This window comes from Bufo gargarizans, chromosome 3 (assembly GCF_014858855.1).
Source record: "Bufo gargarizans isolate SCDJY-AF-19 chromosome 3, ASM1485885v1, whole genome shotgun sequence".
NCBI lineage: Eukaryota > Metazoa > Chordata > Amphibia > Anura > Bufonidae > Bufo > Bufo gargarizans.
The window spans coordinates 161,942,410-161,954,990 of NC_058082.1; the positions used below are offsets into that span (position 1 = coordinate 161,942,410).

The following is a 12,581-nucleotide window of genomic DNA, read 5'->3' on the forward strand; positions in this document are numbered from 1 at the left end:
CCCTGCTTCGGTTTAGCCATCCGTTTGGACTTTTGCTACGGCTTGATTTCCAATAAAGCCTTCTTATTTCCACTCATCTCTGTTGTACGTCTGGTTCATGGTTCCATGACAATACTGCAAATTGCGACCAAATTCAGCAAGTAAAACTATTAGTTAGACCTCAGATATACCTCTCAGAGAGATCATAAAGTGCTTAAATAACTTAAAGTGAGAGTATTGATACTGAAGAGAGAAATATATCCACCAATTTATGTTGAATGACAAGATTGAACCACCATCTTATGCATGCCGCCATTTTATGAATCTTTATGCAACACATGTTATGTACATAGACTATATGCTGCGGAGGCGGCAGTGTTATATATGAAGAAAAGTTGAAGTTAATAAAGAAGTTATTTCAAGAATTTGGTGTGCTCTTTAAACATACTGTTTCCATAGAACGGCATTAGAGGAATTACAGAGTAATAGACAGTCTGGTTAGACTAAAAGTCAGAGATATCAAAATTCTTCTAATGCCACAGCGCAAAAGGCACTTCATAGTGTTGCGTCTGCCACACAGCCATACCCAATCTGCTGGTGTACAGGGTAAAGAAGAAGATAACAAAAACATAACAAACTAAACAATTTGCAGATACCCCCAGATCTGAGGTACTACACATTACCCTGTGAGACAGGGATCTGCTGCCCACAAACCATTATTTTGTATGCGGACAAGCGATCAAAGTAGAGATTGCTCATCCCCATATAGAGGAGATAATTGCTGTATGTAAATGCAGGTTTTCCCCTGTGCTCAATGATCAGGCAATTATCAGGAGAATCAGCCCATGTAAAAAGACCTTTAGTCTGTTTAATTCACCTGCACTTTACAGGCATGTCAGCAGTAGAAGTGGACCATGAAGCAATAGAAGAAGGTGGCCTGGTCTGGTGAATCACATCTTCTTTTATATCATGTGGACATCTGGGTGTGTCACTTACCTAGGAAAGAGATGGCAACAGGATGCACTATAGGAAGAGGACAAGCCAAGGAGGCATTGGGATGCTCTGGACAATGGACAAAGTCCCTTAAGTTATAAGGACCCATACTTACTTTCTGTTATATTGTAACCCAGGTCCCTGTTCACAATAGTTTACCATTATACTAATTATTTCCAGTGAATAAAGATGGAGCAGTGTCAGACTGTGTAAAGACACATCCCTTTCAAGAGGGAAATGGGAACACACAGATGTTAACGTGTAGTACCCTAGACCTGGGGGTACGACAATATTGTATAAAGTTAATGTTTTATATTGTTATGTTGTTTTGTATGTTTATGGCCGTTACTACCAGTAAGGGCTCATGCACACAAAAGTATTTTCTTTCTGTGTCTGTTCCATTTTTTTTGCGGACCGTATGTGGAACTATTAATTTCAATCGGTCCGCAAAAAAAAAGGAAGTTACTCCGTGTGCATTCCGTTTCCGTATGCCCATATTTCTATTCCGCAAAACAATAGAGCATGTCCTATTATTGTCCGCATTATGGACAAGGATAATACTGTTCTATTAGGGGCCAGCTGTTCTGTTCTACAAAATACGGAATGCACACAGACATCATCCATATTTTTTGTAGATCTGTTTTTTGTGGACCACAAAATACATACGGTCATGTGTATGCCACCCTGTTCCTCCCCTCTTCGTAGGGGTAGGCTGGTCCGGTTTCCTGCCAGGAAGAGAAGTTCCTGTGTAAGCACAGAGGAGTGAGGAAGCACACTGCAGAGCTCCTGCTCCTAAGAGAGGTTCTCCACAGAGATCAACTTGATTGTGCCTTATGAAGACAGACAGCAGAGGGAACAGCTAAAACCAGCATTTAAAGACACTGCTGTGAGGTGAGGGACTATGGCTAAATTGCAGCCATCCAACATGCCTCCATAATCCTTCCTGATGCCAGAAGATTGCACTCGAAATCTGCTGCTGTTAAATGTAACTGATGTTATACATTGCACTTTTATACATTTAATTCTGTCCTCATTCTTCAATACTACATTTCCACTGTACCGATCCCCAGGGGGAGCCTGAGGAAGTACATCACAACTCAACACTTCATCAGAAACACTATCACTCCCATTCTCTGCACCGGCTCAAAAACATAATACTTTTTTGTTTTTATTAAAAGAGACCTGTCAGGTGAGCTGACTGGTGTTCTTTAAAACTACTTAATGTTCTACTTCAGTATTTCTATCTGTTTTATTTAAGCTAAGAGCAGGATGGGTTCAGCAATGAGATGTAAAAATGTTTCCATTATATTTTTGCATTAAAAAAGGATGAAAATTTTTGGTCAATAATTAAAGCGTTAATAAAACCAAAATTTGTTTCTTTGAAACCTATTAAGCATAAACTACAACTTGTTGACGAATGCAAGCCCACCATACTCAGCTCCTAATGTTCAGCATGATAATTGTTGGATTTCCAATCACTTAACAGAAGTCTGTTACCATGAAATTCACTGATAAAACCAACACAATGCCTTCTAGGGCTAGCTGTGCTGAATGTAATAATACCATTTACTTAGTGATCCATTGCTTAATTCTGGAGAAAAAGTATTTTTAATCCATATGCAAATGAGCAGTTAAGTGCACCGAGGTAGGTCCCCAGGCCACTCTGTGCACCCTTGCTCTTCCTGCTTTTTCTGCCAGCACCTCCATCTACTTCTTGATTGACAGGGCCAGGTTCCTACACCTTAACCAATGCAGTAGAGGGAAGCGTCCATCATACCTTGGCACATACAACAACATTCTAATCAGCTTGAACATTGTTCTCAATTGGTTACAAAGAAATTTAAAGGCGAACATTGTTTATTTTTGGAATTTTACATATTTGTCCTCTGTTTTTATACAATGTAAAAAAAAAACATCCTCCACGGTAGACGTAAGTGCCTCCCTACTCTGCCTACCCCTTGTCCAGGCTTGAACCATATATTGAATCTTTGCTTCTAAATTTCCAGATCTCTCACATTTTTAATTATTTCACTTAATTCAGTAAAAATAATGTAAACAATAAATGGAAGGTAAGCTAAAGCATACTTTAATTTAAGAGATGTACACAAACTCCAATAAATAAACCTCCTAGTTATACATCCTCTCTGACCGTCATGGGCTAAACCTATCCAAAGACATTATAACCATGGAGGTCTCTGAGCTGGACTTTTGAGTAAGTGTGCATCACTTACACAATGATTTCCAGAAGTCCAAAACTAAAGGCTTTTGGTAAAAGAACATCTTTCATTATTAATCCTTCCTTTTATAGAAAGTATATTATTTGTATGACTAAGTACTGCAATTCTTCTTGACTTTGAGATTCACAGTGTCTCATCCAAGGAATAACTGGATTTCCTGGTCTTCTTAAAAATCCAAATGTATTGCTTGTCCATCTGACGTATTCTGGGATGTACGGAAGCCTAGACCTTGAGAGGTATCGTCTTCATGGGGTGACAGTTGGGATAGAATTCCCATTGATGCTGGATTAGTTTGAATCACATAGCAAGTTCCGTGTGACCTCATAAAATACATACTGTACATTGTCAGTGCTGAGAAGGAATAAATTAATTGCAATAATGAGAGCTGAGATGTGAAGAAGTTGCAGAACTCTTCACTTGCAAACGTTGACCCATTGTGTGACCCGACATTCCTCACACATAACATAGCAACACCAGTGAAAGCGACAGTTGCATCGTTCCTGGCGTGTCTGCATTAAAATATTATGACCCCGTCCGCAGCAAAGGCTGGCACAGTTGTCCATCTGTTGGCTTGTCTTATTGCATACTCTTCCTTGAGTACCGGGTGAGTCAACCACAGGGTCTCTCTCACAGAAATCTGGAGACTTTTCAAAGTAGACAAGCTCACGAGCCAGTCGTTTCTTGTTGAGACGCGGGTGGAAGGCCCCACTATTTTTATTACGGGAGTTCACAAAAACAGCACGCTGCAGTTTTTCACGAATCAATGTGCTAACAGTCCGAAAGTCAGGGGTAACATGCCAACAAGTCTTAAACTGGCAACTTCCAGATGTTCCGTGGCACTTACACCTACGCTTCATGTTTTCTGTCACTGCCTGGAAAGATTGACAAGGAGTAGATGTTAGTAGGCTAACTAAACAGCATTGTAATACAATACATGGAGTATGAAGCAAAATGGGGTTTAAATCATGATTTCTAGTGCTGAAGTATTGCTATAACATTTCAAGGTTTTTAGACTCAAGGTTTCCCATTGTCTTTAGTCTTCAGCAGAACAACGTAAGCCATGCCTGCATTAGTGGTCTTTTATGCCATAGTGTGTTGCCAAGGATCCATTGCTGTTAATGTGATCCTGCAAAAAAAACTTTAACCTGTTCCAGACTGCTTATAGACCATATATACGTCTGGGTGGTCGGTGAATATCTCAGCAAGGATGTCCCTGAACATCCTTGCCACGGGAGCAAGAAGCCCATTGTCAGTGATGGCCAGGCTTCCTATTGAGAAGGCATTGAAAAGTTTTTTTACCATCTCTGCCTTCTCCAATACTGTATACATAGTGCTCAGATAGACAAAATAAAAAATAGAACAATAACATTTTTCAGGAATAAAAAAATAAAAAATAAAAAATACTATAATAAAAATGACATAAAAAAGCACCATGTATCACCAAAAAAAAAAAAAAAAAACACAAGGGGTAGAGATTTATTAAACTGGGAAATGGTAAAATAAATTGAAAATTGGAGCTATTGCCCATGGCAACCAACATTTTACAAAGAGCCTCTGAAAAATTTAAGGTTTAATCTGATTAGTTGCTATGCATAATGACTCCAGTTTTCCGCTGAACTAGTTTTGATACATCTCCCCCATTGTGCTCTCTTCTTGTGTCACTTACAGAATGGTCATTGAAGAGCATCTGTCAGAAGGATCAGCTTAAGCCAGGCACTAGTCCTGCTGGTTAAAATGATGAGTGTCTTGCCAAAATCCATAGCCTCATTTTTGATTGTCACTGTCCTCTTGCCGGGACCTGTATTTCTGTGCATGCACTGTTGAATCATCAATAGGCTCATGAACAGTTACTATATCAGCATCGTGGAGAGCTGAAAGAGATTAACTGCGCATGCACTGATTGACGATTCAATGGCGCATGCGCAGGATTACAGGGATAAGCAAAAGGGCATTGAGGATACCTAACCCTGTCAGTTAAGGGGAAGGGTAAATGGTTAGCTATGGGTGAAAGGCATAGATTCTTAGGTGCTCCAAGGGGCTAGGCCCCCACCCCTCAGTGCACTGAAGCCCTTATTAGCATCAATTTAAATTTTTTTGAGACCCAAACCACAGATTCCAACAAGACAAGAATTGTTAATTGCTTTGATAGGGTTGACCCTGAGGATAGATGCTGTTTAAGGATTTGTAGTAAATGTAAAATAACTAATTACATGTACCAGTATATTTCTGCCAAATTATGTATATTAATAGCCATTCGCCATTCAGTACCTGTCTCCCCACACGGTTATTATGTATCCTCATTCGTGCTTGAATATCTCTTGGTGACTCCCTGGAGTCAAGAAAATCCCTGGAAAATTTCTCTCCAAATTCCAGCTCATGCTTGCAGCCACCCCATTCCCAAGTATCCTGAGGACTGGGCTCAGGAGTCTCCCGAAGCAGCGGAGTCAAGTCTCTTGGAAGACCCCTCACTTTAGATAAAGCTTGGAGTTGTAGCTGGTTCAACTTTAAGCGTATCTTCTCCTCAGTGCCCCTCCGTTTCCATTCACATCCACAGCCTTGCAATTTGCCCAGGCTACAGGCTGTGGCTACTGAATGCATGACCCCAGCAGCTAGTAAAGAGAAGGCAAAGGCGCTCTCCCGAAAACCTGGTGAAGAGGGAAAAAAAAATTATAATAAAACTCAAGTACACTGGTACTATTGAGTAGAGTTTATTGGAGAGGGAAGTGGTTAAAGAGGTTGACCACTTTCTGGCTATTGTTGACCAATGTGTATGTAAGATGACTATATGACACTTACTGATATAGTCTTCGTTGATATTCTGTGCCATTTGATATATTTCATAAGCCGCGTCGCCTTGTTGGACAAATCTTATATGCTGTCTAGATACAGTAGAGATCCTGTCCATAAGATGGTCGCTGATGGAGGGTCATGTGACCAGACACATCACTCCGCCACCTCCATTTTAACACACTGCACCTGCAGTAAACTCCCAATAGTGCAAGTCCAGATGGCAGGTGTAGAGTATTTCATTGGAGGATACTGAGTGATTTGCCTAGTCACATGACCCTCCATTAGCAGCCATTTTATGGACCGGATCTCCGTGTGGACAACAAAAAAGACTTGGCCAATAATGGGGTGATATACCTTATGAACCTATGAAATATAGCAAGCTAGCAAGCGGCACAGAATGTCAGCAAAGGTTATATTAGCAAGTGCCATATAGTCATCTTACAAACACATTGATGAACAGTAACCAGAAAGTGGACTGAATTGACTGAAACTTATGCCATAAACTTTACATTCACCCTCAATGGACAAAGAAAATGAATTCGGCTCAACCCTGCTTCCTGGGACTCATGTCGGTGCAGGGAAAGATTTAGAGGAACGTCAACATATAGGAAGAAGAAGGAATAGCCAGCAACCGATGGAGTCCGCGTAACCTCTATTCCAATGAATAATGCTATGAGTAAGGACCGGATGGTCTTTTGCACCAAATGCAGTTTTTTTATTCTTTGGAATAAAGGTTACCTGGATGCCATCTGGTTGATGGATGTTCCTTTTTCTTCCTGTATTTACCAACAATGGATAGTCTTTGGGGACTGTTCTAAAGCCCCCCGTCCCCTCTTCCATGATTGCATGGAAATGCATTATAGTATTACAGGAACTGTTTTTCAAAAAAATAGTACATCTTGGAAAATGTTTTTGAATTGATAACTTAGTGGCTTACTGTCCTCTGGATTTATCCGCAATATTCTACAGTGCTGCTACAATTTTCCTTTGCCTAGGATAGGTCCACATCTCTGGCATGTAACTCCGGTAGTCTGGTTTGATTGTAGTGGTATTAGGCAGAAAGCTGGGATTTATGCCAGAAAGTTGCCGGATCCCTGTCAGATCCCACTATAGTCAATGGGAATCTAGTAGTACAGACGTGGACAAAATTGTTGGTACCCTTTGGTCAATGAAAGAAAAAGTCACAATGGTCACAGAAATAACTTTAATCTGACAAAAGTAATAATAAATTAAAATTCTATAAATGTTAACCAATGAAAGTCAGACATTGTTTTTCAACCATGCTTCAACAGAATTATGTAAAAAAATAAACTCATGAAACAGGCATGGACAAAAATGATGGTACCCCTAACTTAATATTTTGTTGCGCAACCTTTTGAGGCAATCACTGCAATCAAACGCTTCCTGTAACTGTCAATGAGACATCTGCACCTCTCAGCAGGTATTTTGGCCCACTCCTCATGAGCAAACTGCTCCAGTTGTGTCCGGTTTGAAGGGTGCCTTTTCCAGACTGCATGTTTCAGCTCCTTCCAAAGATGCTCAATAGGATTGAGGTCAGGGCTCATAGAAGGCCACTTTAGAATAGTCCAATTTTTTCCTCTTAGCCATTCTTGGGTGTTTTTAGCGGTGTGTTTTGGGTCATTGTCCTGTTGCAAGACCCATGACCTGCGACTGAGACCAAGCTTTCTGACACTGGCTAGTACATTTCTCTCTAGAATTCCTTGATAGTCTTGAGATTTCATTGTACCCTGCACAGATTCAAGACACCCTGTGCCAGACGCAGCAAAGCAGCCCCAGAACATAACAGAGCCTCCTCCATGTTTCACAGTAGGGACAGTGTTCTTTTCTTGATATGCTTCATTTTTTCGTCTGTGAACATACAGCTGATGTGCCTTGGCAAAAACTTCGATTTTTGTCTCATCTGTCCACAGGACATTCTCCCAGAAGCTTTGTGGCTTGTCAACATGTAGTTTGGCATATTCCAGTCTTGCTTTTTTATGATTCGTTTTCAACAATGGTGTCCTCCTTGGTCGTCTCCCATGTAGTCCACTTTGGCTCAAACAACGACGGATGGTGCGATCTGACACTGATGTTCCTTGAGCATGAAGTTCACCTTGAATCTCTTTAGAAGTCTTTCTAGGCTCTTTTGTTACCATTCGGATTATCCGTCTCTTAGATTTGTCATCAATTTTCCTCCTGCGGCCACGTCCAGGGAGGTTGGCTACAGTCCCATGGATCTTAAACTTATGAATAATATGTGCAACTGTACTCACAGGAACATCTAGTTGCTTGGAGATGGTCTTATAGCCTTTACCTTTAACATGCTTGTCTATAATTTTCTTTCTGATCTCTTGAGACAGCTCTTTCCTTTGCTTCCTCTGGTCCATGTCGAGTGTGGTACACACCATATCACCAAACAACACAGTGATTACCTGGAGCCATATATATAGGCCCAATGGCTGATTACAAGGTTGTAGACACCTGTGATGCTAATTAGTGGACACACCTTGAATTAACATGTCCCTTTGGTCACATTATGTTCTGTGTTTTCTAGGGGTACCATCATTTTTGTCCATGCCTGTTTCATGAGTTTATTTTTTTACATAATTCTGTTGAAGCATGGTTGAAAAACAATGTCTGACTTTCATTGGTTAACATTTATAGAATTTTAATTTATTATTACTTTTGTCAGATTAAAGTTATTTCTGTGACCATTGTGACTTTTTCTTTCATTGACCAAAGGGTACCAACAATTTTGTCCACGTCTGTATATGGCGGTGTTAGGCTATGTCCGATATGGTAAGGGTCCATTCACACGTCCATTGTTTCTTTCCTGATCTGTTCCGTTTTTTGCGGAACAGATCTGGACCAGTTCTGTACCCATTCATTTTCAATGGGTCCTGAAAAAAAATCGGACATTGTGCTGTCCGATTTTTTTCAGGACCCATTGAAAATGAATGGGTACAGAACTGGTCCAGATCTGTTCCGCAAAAAACGGAACAGATCAGGAAAGAAACAACGGACGTGTGAATGGACCCTAACTCTGGTAGTCTGTTCCTAGGCCGGAACAAACTACCAGCATTACTTGCCGGAGCTGTGAATGGAGCCTAAGTATTTTCTTACACATATAATGGCCGTCCCTCCATCTAATACATAATTTCCGGCTACTGAAGGTATATTAGTCAAGTCAAATATTTTCTAACGTTCCTGTTACGATTGTGAGAGGCAGTTATCTGACAGATCACTGGAGACTATTACAAGAAAGGGTTAAAGAGGTATTCCCATCTCAGACAATAGAGGCATATCGCTAGGATATGCCCCCATTGTCTGATAGGTGCGAGTCCGAGAGGTACCCGAAGCCTAACACAAGGCCAGCAAAGTGGTGGCTGGTGGTGCTGGGCTATTTTCAGAATCCCCATAGAAATGAATGGGAGTGCACCACGCTTGCATTTTTATGGGGCCAATGGAAATAGCCGAGCCAGCGCTGAATAAATGGAGGGCAGCCGCACATGCGCGGTGCAACCTCCGGGACTCTGCCGGCTCCATTTACGAGATAGGTGCAGGTCCCAGAGGTGGGACCCGCACCTATAAGACAATGGAGGCATATCCTAACGTCATGCCCCCATTGTCTGAGATGACACAACCCCTTTAAGACTGAATTGTAGTTCTGCTTGTTACACTAAAGGCAGCACAGTTCCCCAAAACTCCCATCCAGGAGTTGGAGATCTACAACCGGTGAAGTTACTACTTGCACTTGGGAATTTCCCAGCAGAAACAGCTGTAAATAGGGAGCTTCTATTTTAAATACTTTGCCTTCATAACTTAATCCTCATTGGCCAGGGTTCAATACGCTTGTAGGCTGCTACCGATGACAGAGGAGTTTGGAGCTTCTCCAAAGGTAGTAGGGTACATTCACCTTTAATGCACTGACATTTTTCACAGTTAATTTTAATGTTTTCTCCTTATGGTTAAGAATTTTCTCAGGTAATTTATGAACTTCTACAGTTATCAAAATAACAATATTACCGGTGTTTATCATGTGGATTGCTCCGTGTACTAAAGAGTGAATTTTCCTCTATATACTCCAAAGCCCTACTAAGCTCTATCCAGCGTTATTTATGATAATACGTGAATAATCCTAAAGCCTAATTTAGGATATTTCTTGAAAACCAAAACTAGTTGTGGATCAAGATGAAAGAAGGATGATCGTTTCTATATAAATTTTCCCTTTCCATTCTGTACTTTGGCTTCAGAAACTGCATCAAATACCGAGTATTCTAAGAATCCTGACCTGAAAGCAGATGTATATTTAGTACTTAGATGTCAATCTTCTCTGTCCTTTGCAATGGTAGCCCATGCCCGACGCTGCCACCTCGGGCAGACACGAGCGTCATGTGACTCACCCCTTCCCCTTCCTTGCCAGCAGCCCAGACGTGCTTGCCCGCTGTTCACCAGCAGTGGGCCCAGCCGCTGGCATCCCACATGGCTCTAATGTTTACACGCTCTTAAAGGGACAGCGCACGTGCCCCCTAGTTTCCCCCAACTAATAGCTGGACACCAGATTATTTAGGGTACCTTGCCCTAGGGGAGGGGCCTAGGCTTTGGGTTTCTTAGCTTGCTAATAACCAGTCAAGGTGTGCTGCGTAGTTGGCTGTCTGTACACTGACCTCTGCCTGTTTACCCTCCTCTGCCTGCCCTGTCCTTGGACTTGTTTCACAATGTAAACAGTGCTGGCAGACCACACAAGTGCTAAGGCATCCAGCGAAGGCGAGCCCACCACTAGGGGGAGCTCAGTGCAAATAGATTACTACAGCCTCCATTTCAGTAACCTGCAATTGCATAAATTCCTATGCACTGAGCTCCCCCTAGTGGTGGCAATAGGCATCCAACTTTGTAATAGAAGGGAAGTAGAAGATTTGTCAATGCATTTATGCCAGTTGTCAGGCATGAATACATTGAGGAATATGGAAATCAGTTTCCACAGTGGGTGAGGTCAAGCGTGACTTTTTAATGCCTTTTTGTTTTTATTTTTTATTAAAATAGAATCCGCTTAATCAAAAAAATAAAAATAAAAGTACATTCCTTAGAAATCTGGAGCATTGCATTTTTCATTCTGCATTGCCTGGGAAAGATTGATGCATATGTACTGGGAAACTGAGTTTTGCACAGGGGCCGTAAGATATGCTATGGGTCCTATGAGATCTGTGTACACCCCTGCCTGGAAAAAAAACTTAATTACAACAAAAAGATCTAATGTTCTTGCATTTTAGGGTTTTATGTAAAAGAATCATTCGGAACAGTAGATTAAGCTAGAGGGATTTAGCAAATGTTGCTTATTTTATTACACTCCTAAAACATTTTAGGGCATAGGTGGGATGATATTCCAGATTCTTGGCTGGCTGGTGGTGGGGGTTTAGTCTTAACGGTGAGATGAGACAACCCGTTTAAGCGAAATTGAGTAATTACATTGTTTGATAGATACATGTTATGGTTTAGGATGGAGGTTTGTCTATTTCAGTTTTCCTGGAGGTTTGTAAATGGTTGCACTTGCCTATATGTCTTATAATTTATACTATATTATATATACTATATTATGTACCAATCTGAATGCTATGTAAATGTACTTTTTGCAGATGTAAAACAGAATTGTATATCATACATGTGCTCACTCACCTCTTTTCAGAATAGCACTGTCATGTGGTACCTTCCCCCCAGTCTCCAAAGTGGAGCAATTCCAGCGCTGGCCCTTTAATTGGTGCTGACATTCATGGATAGCAATCTGGATTCCCTGGAGAGCTGAAGCTGTCACATCAGGACTGCGCACACACAGTCCCATCTGGCGTTTACTCAGGCCAGGTAGTGTCAGGCAGACAGTGTTGGGAGTCAGGATGGGATCATTGGGCAACTTTAAACCCAAAATATCATTGCAGAGAACTCTGTAGAGAGAAGATATAGAAGTCAGAGGTTACATAATACAGAAGGGCGTATAAAAAATACAGTAATATATAGAGATAGGACTAAATAATATTATGGGGGTTATTTATCACCACCAGCATTTGCATACCAGTCTCAATATCCCCCTGCGGTGTTAGAGGATGCGCTTAATTTATGAACAGGCACACGCTTCCTCATAAATAAAGCTCATCCTCCAGCAGGCGTGCACTGAGATTGAAATCTATGCCAAAAAAACTGGTGTGATGGTAAAGAGATGGTTAATGAGCTGGGGTCGATGACCCCCTCCTTTGCCCTCGGCGGTGTAGAAACGCCACTTTTACCTAAATTTAGGTGCAATAGCATTTAAAAAGTGCCAAACTTGCAGTTTGCCACTTTTTATGCCAGTTGCTGGTATAGAGGGTCGTAGTAAATTACCCCTATATGTCTTCCTATTTTGAATAATGAGATTAGACTTGATGAAGTCCCAAGTAGAAAACTTATTCAAAGAAACCTGTGCAATGTGATGACCAGAAGTTTGTTTAAACTTAAAGTCTATTGCATTTTACTCATTTTGGGCTAAGAATAATTTTTTCAATTGGTCTTTATTAAAAATGTTCAGCCTTTTTGAGATACAGGTGTTAAAATTCT

General features: G+C 41.0%; 1 protein-coding gene across 1 annotated transcript in view; it reads right to left on the reverse strand.

Moving 5' to 3' along the window:
* Positions 1-3,042: 3,042 nt before the first annotated feature.
* WNT10B (Wnt family member 10B) overlaps positions 3,043-12,581 on the reverse strand; it is a 58,736-nt gene continuing 49,197 nt past the window's right edge. Inside the window, exons 3-5 of the mRNA XM_044287815.1 lie at positions 11,673-11,935; positions 5,478-5,854; positions 3,043-4,081 (exon numbers count right to left, since the gene is read on the reverse strand). Of these exons, the coding sequence (XP_044143750.1) occupies positions 3,623-4,081; positions 5,478-5,854; positions 11,673-11,935 (1,099 nt within the window). The 3' untranslated portion in view covers positions 3,043-3,622. The remainder of the gene's footprint in view (positions 4,082-5,477; positions 5,855-11,672; positions 11,936-12,581) is intronic.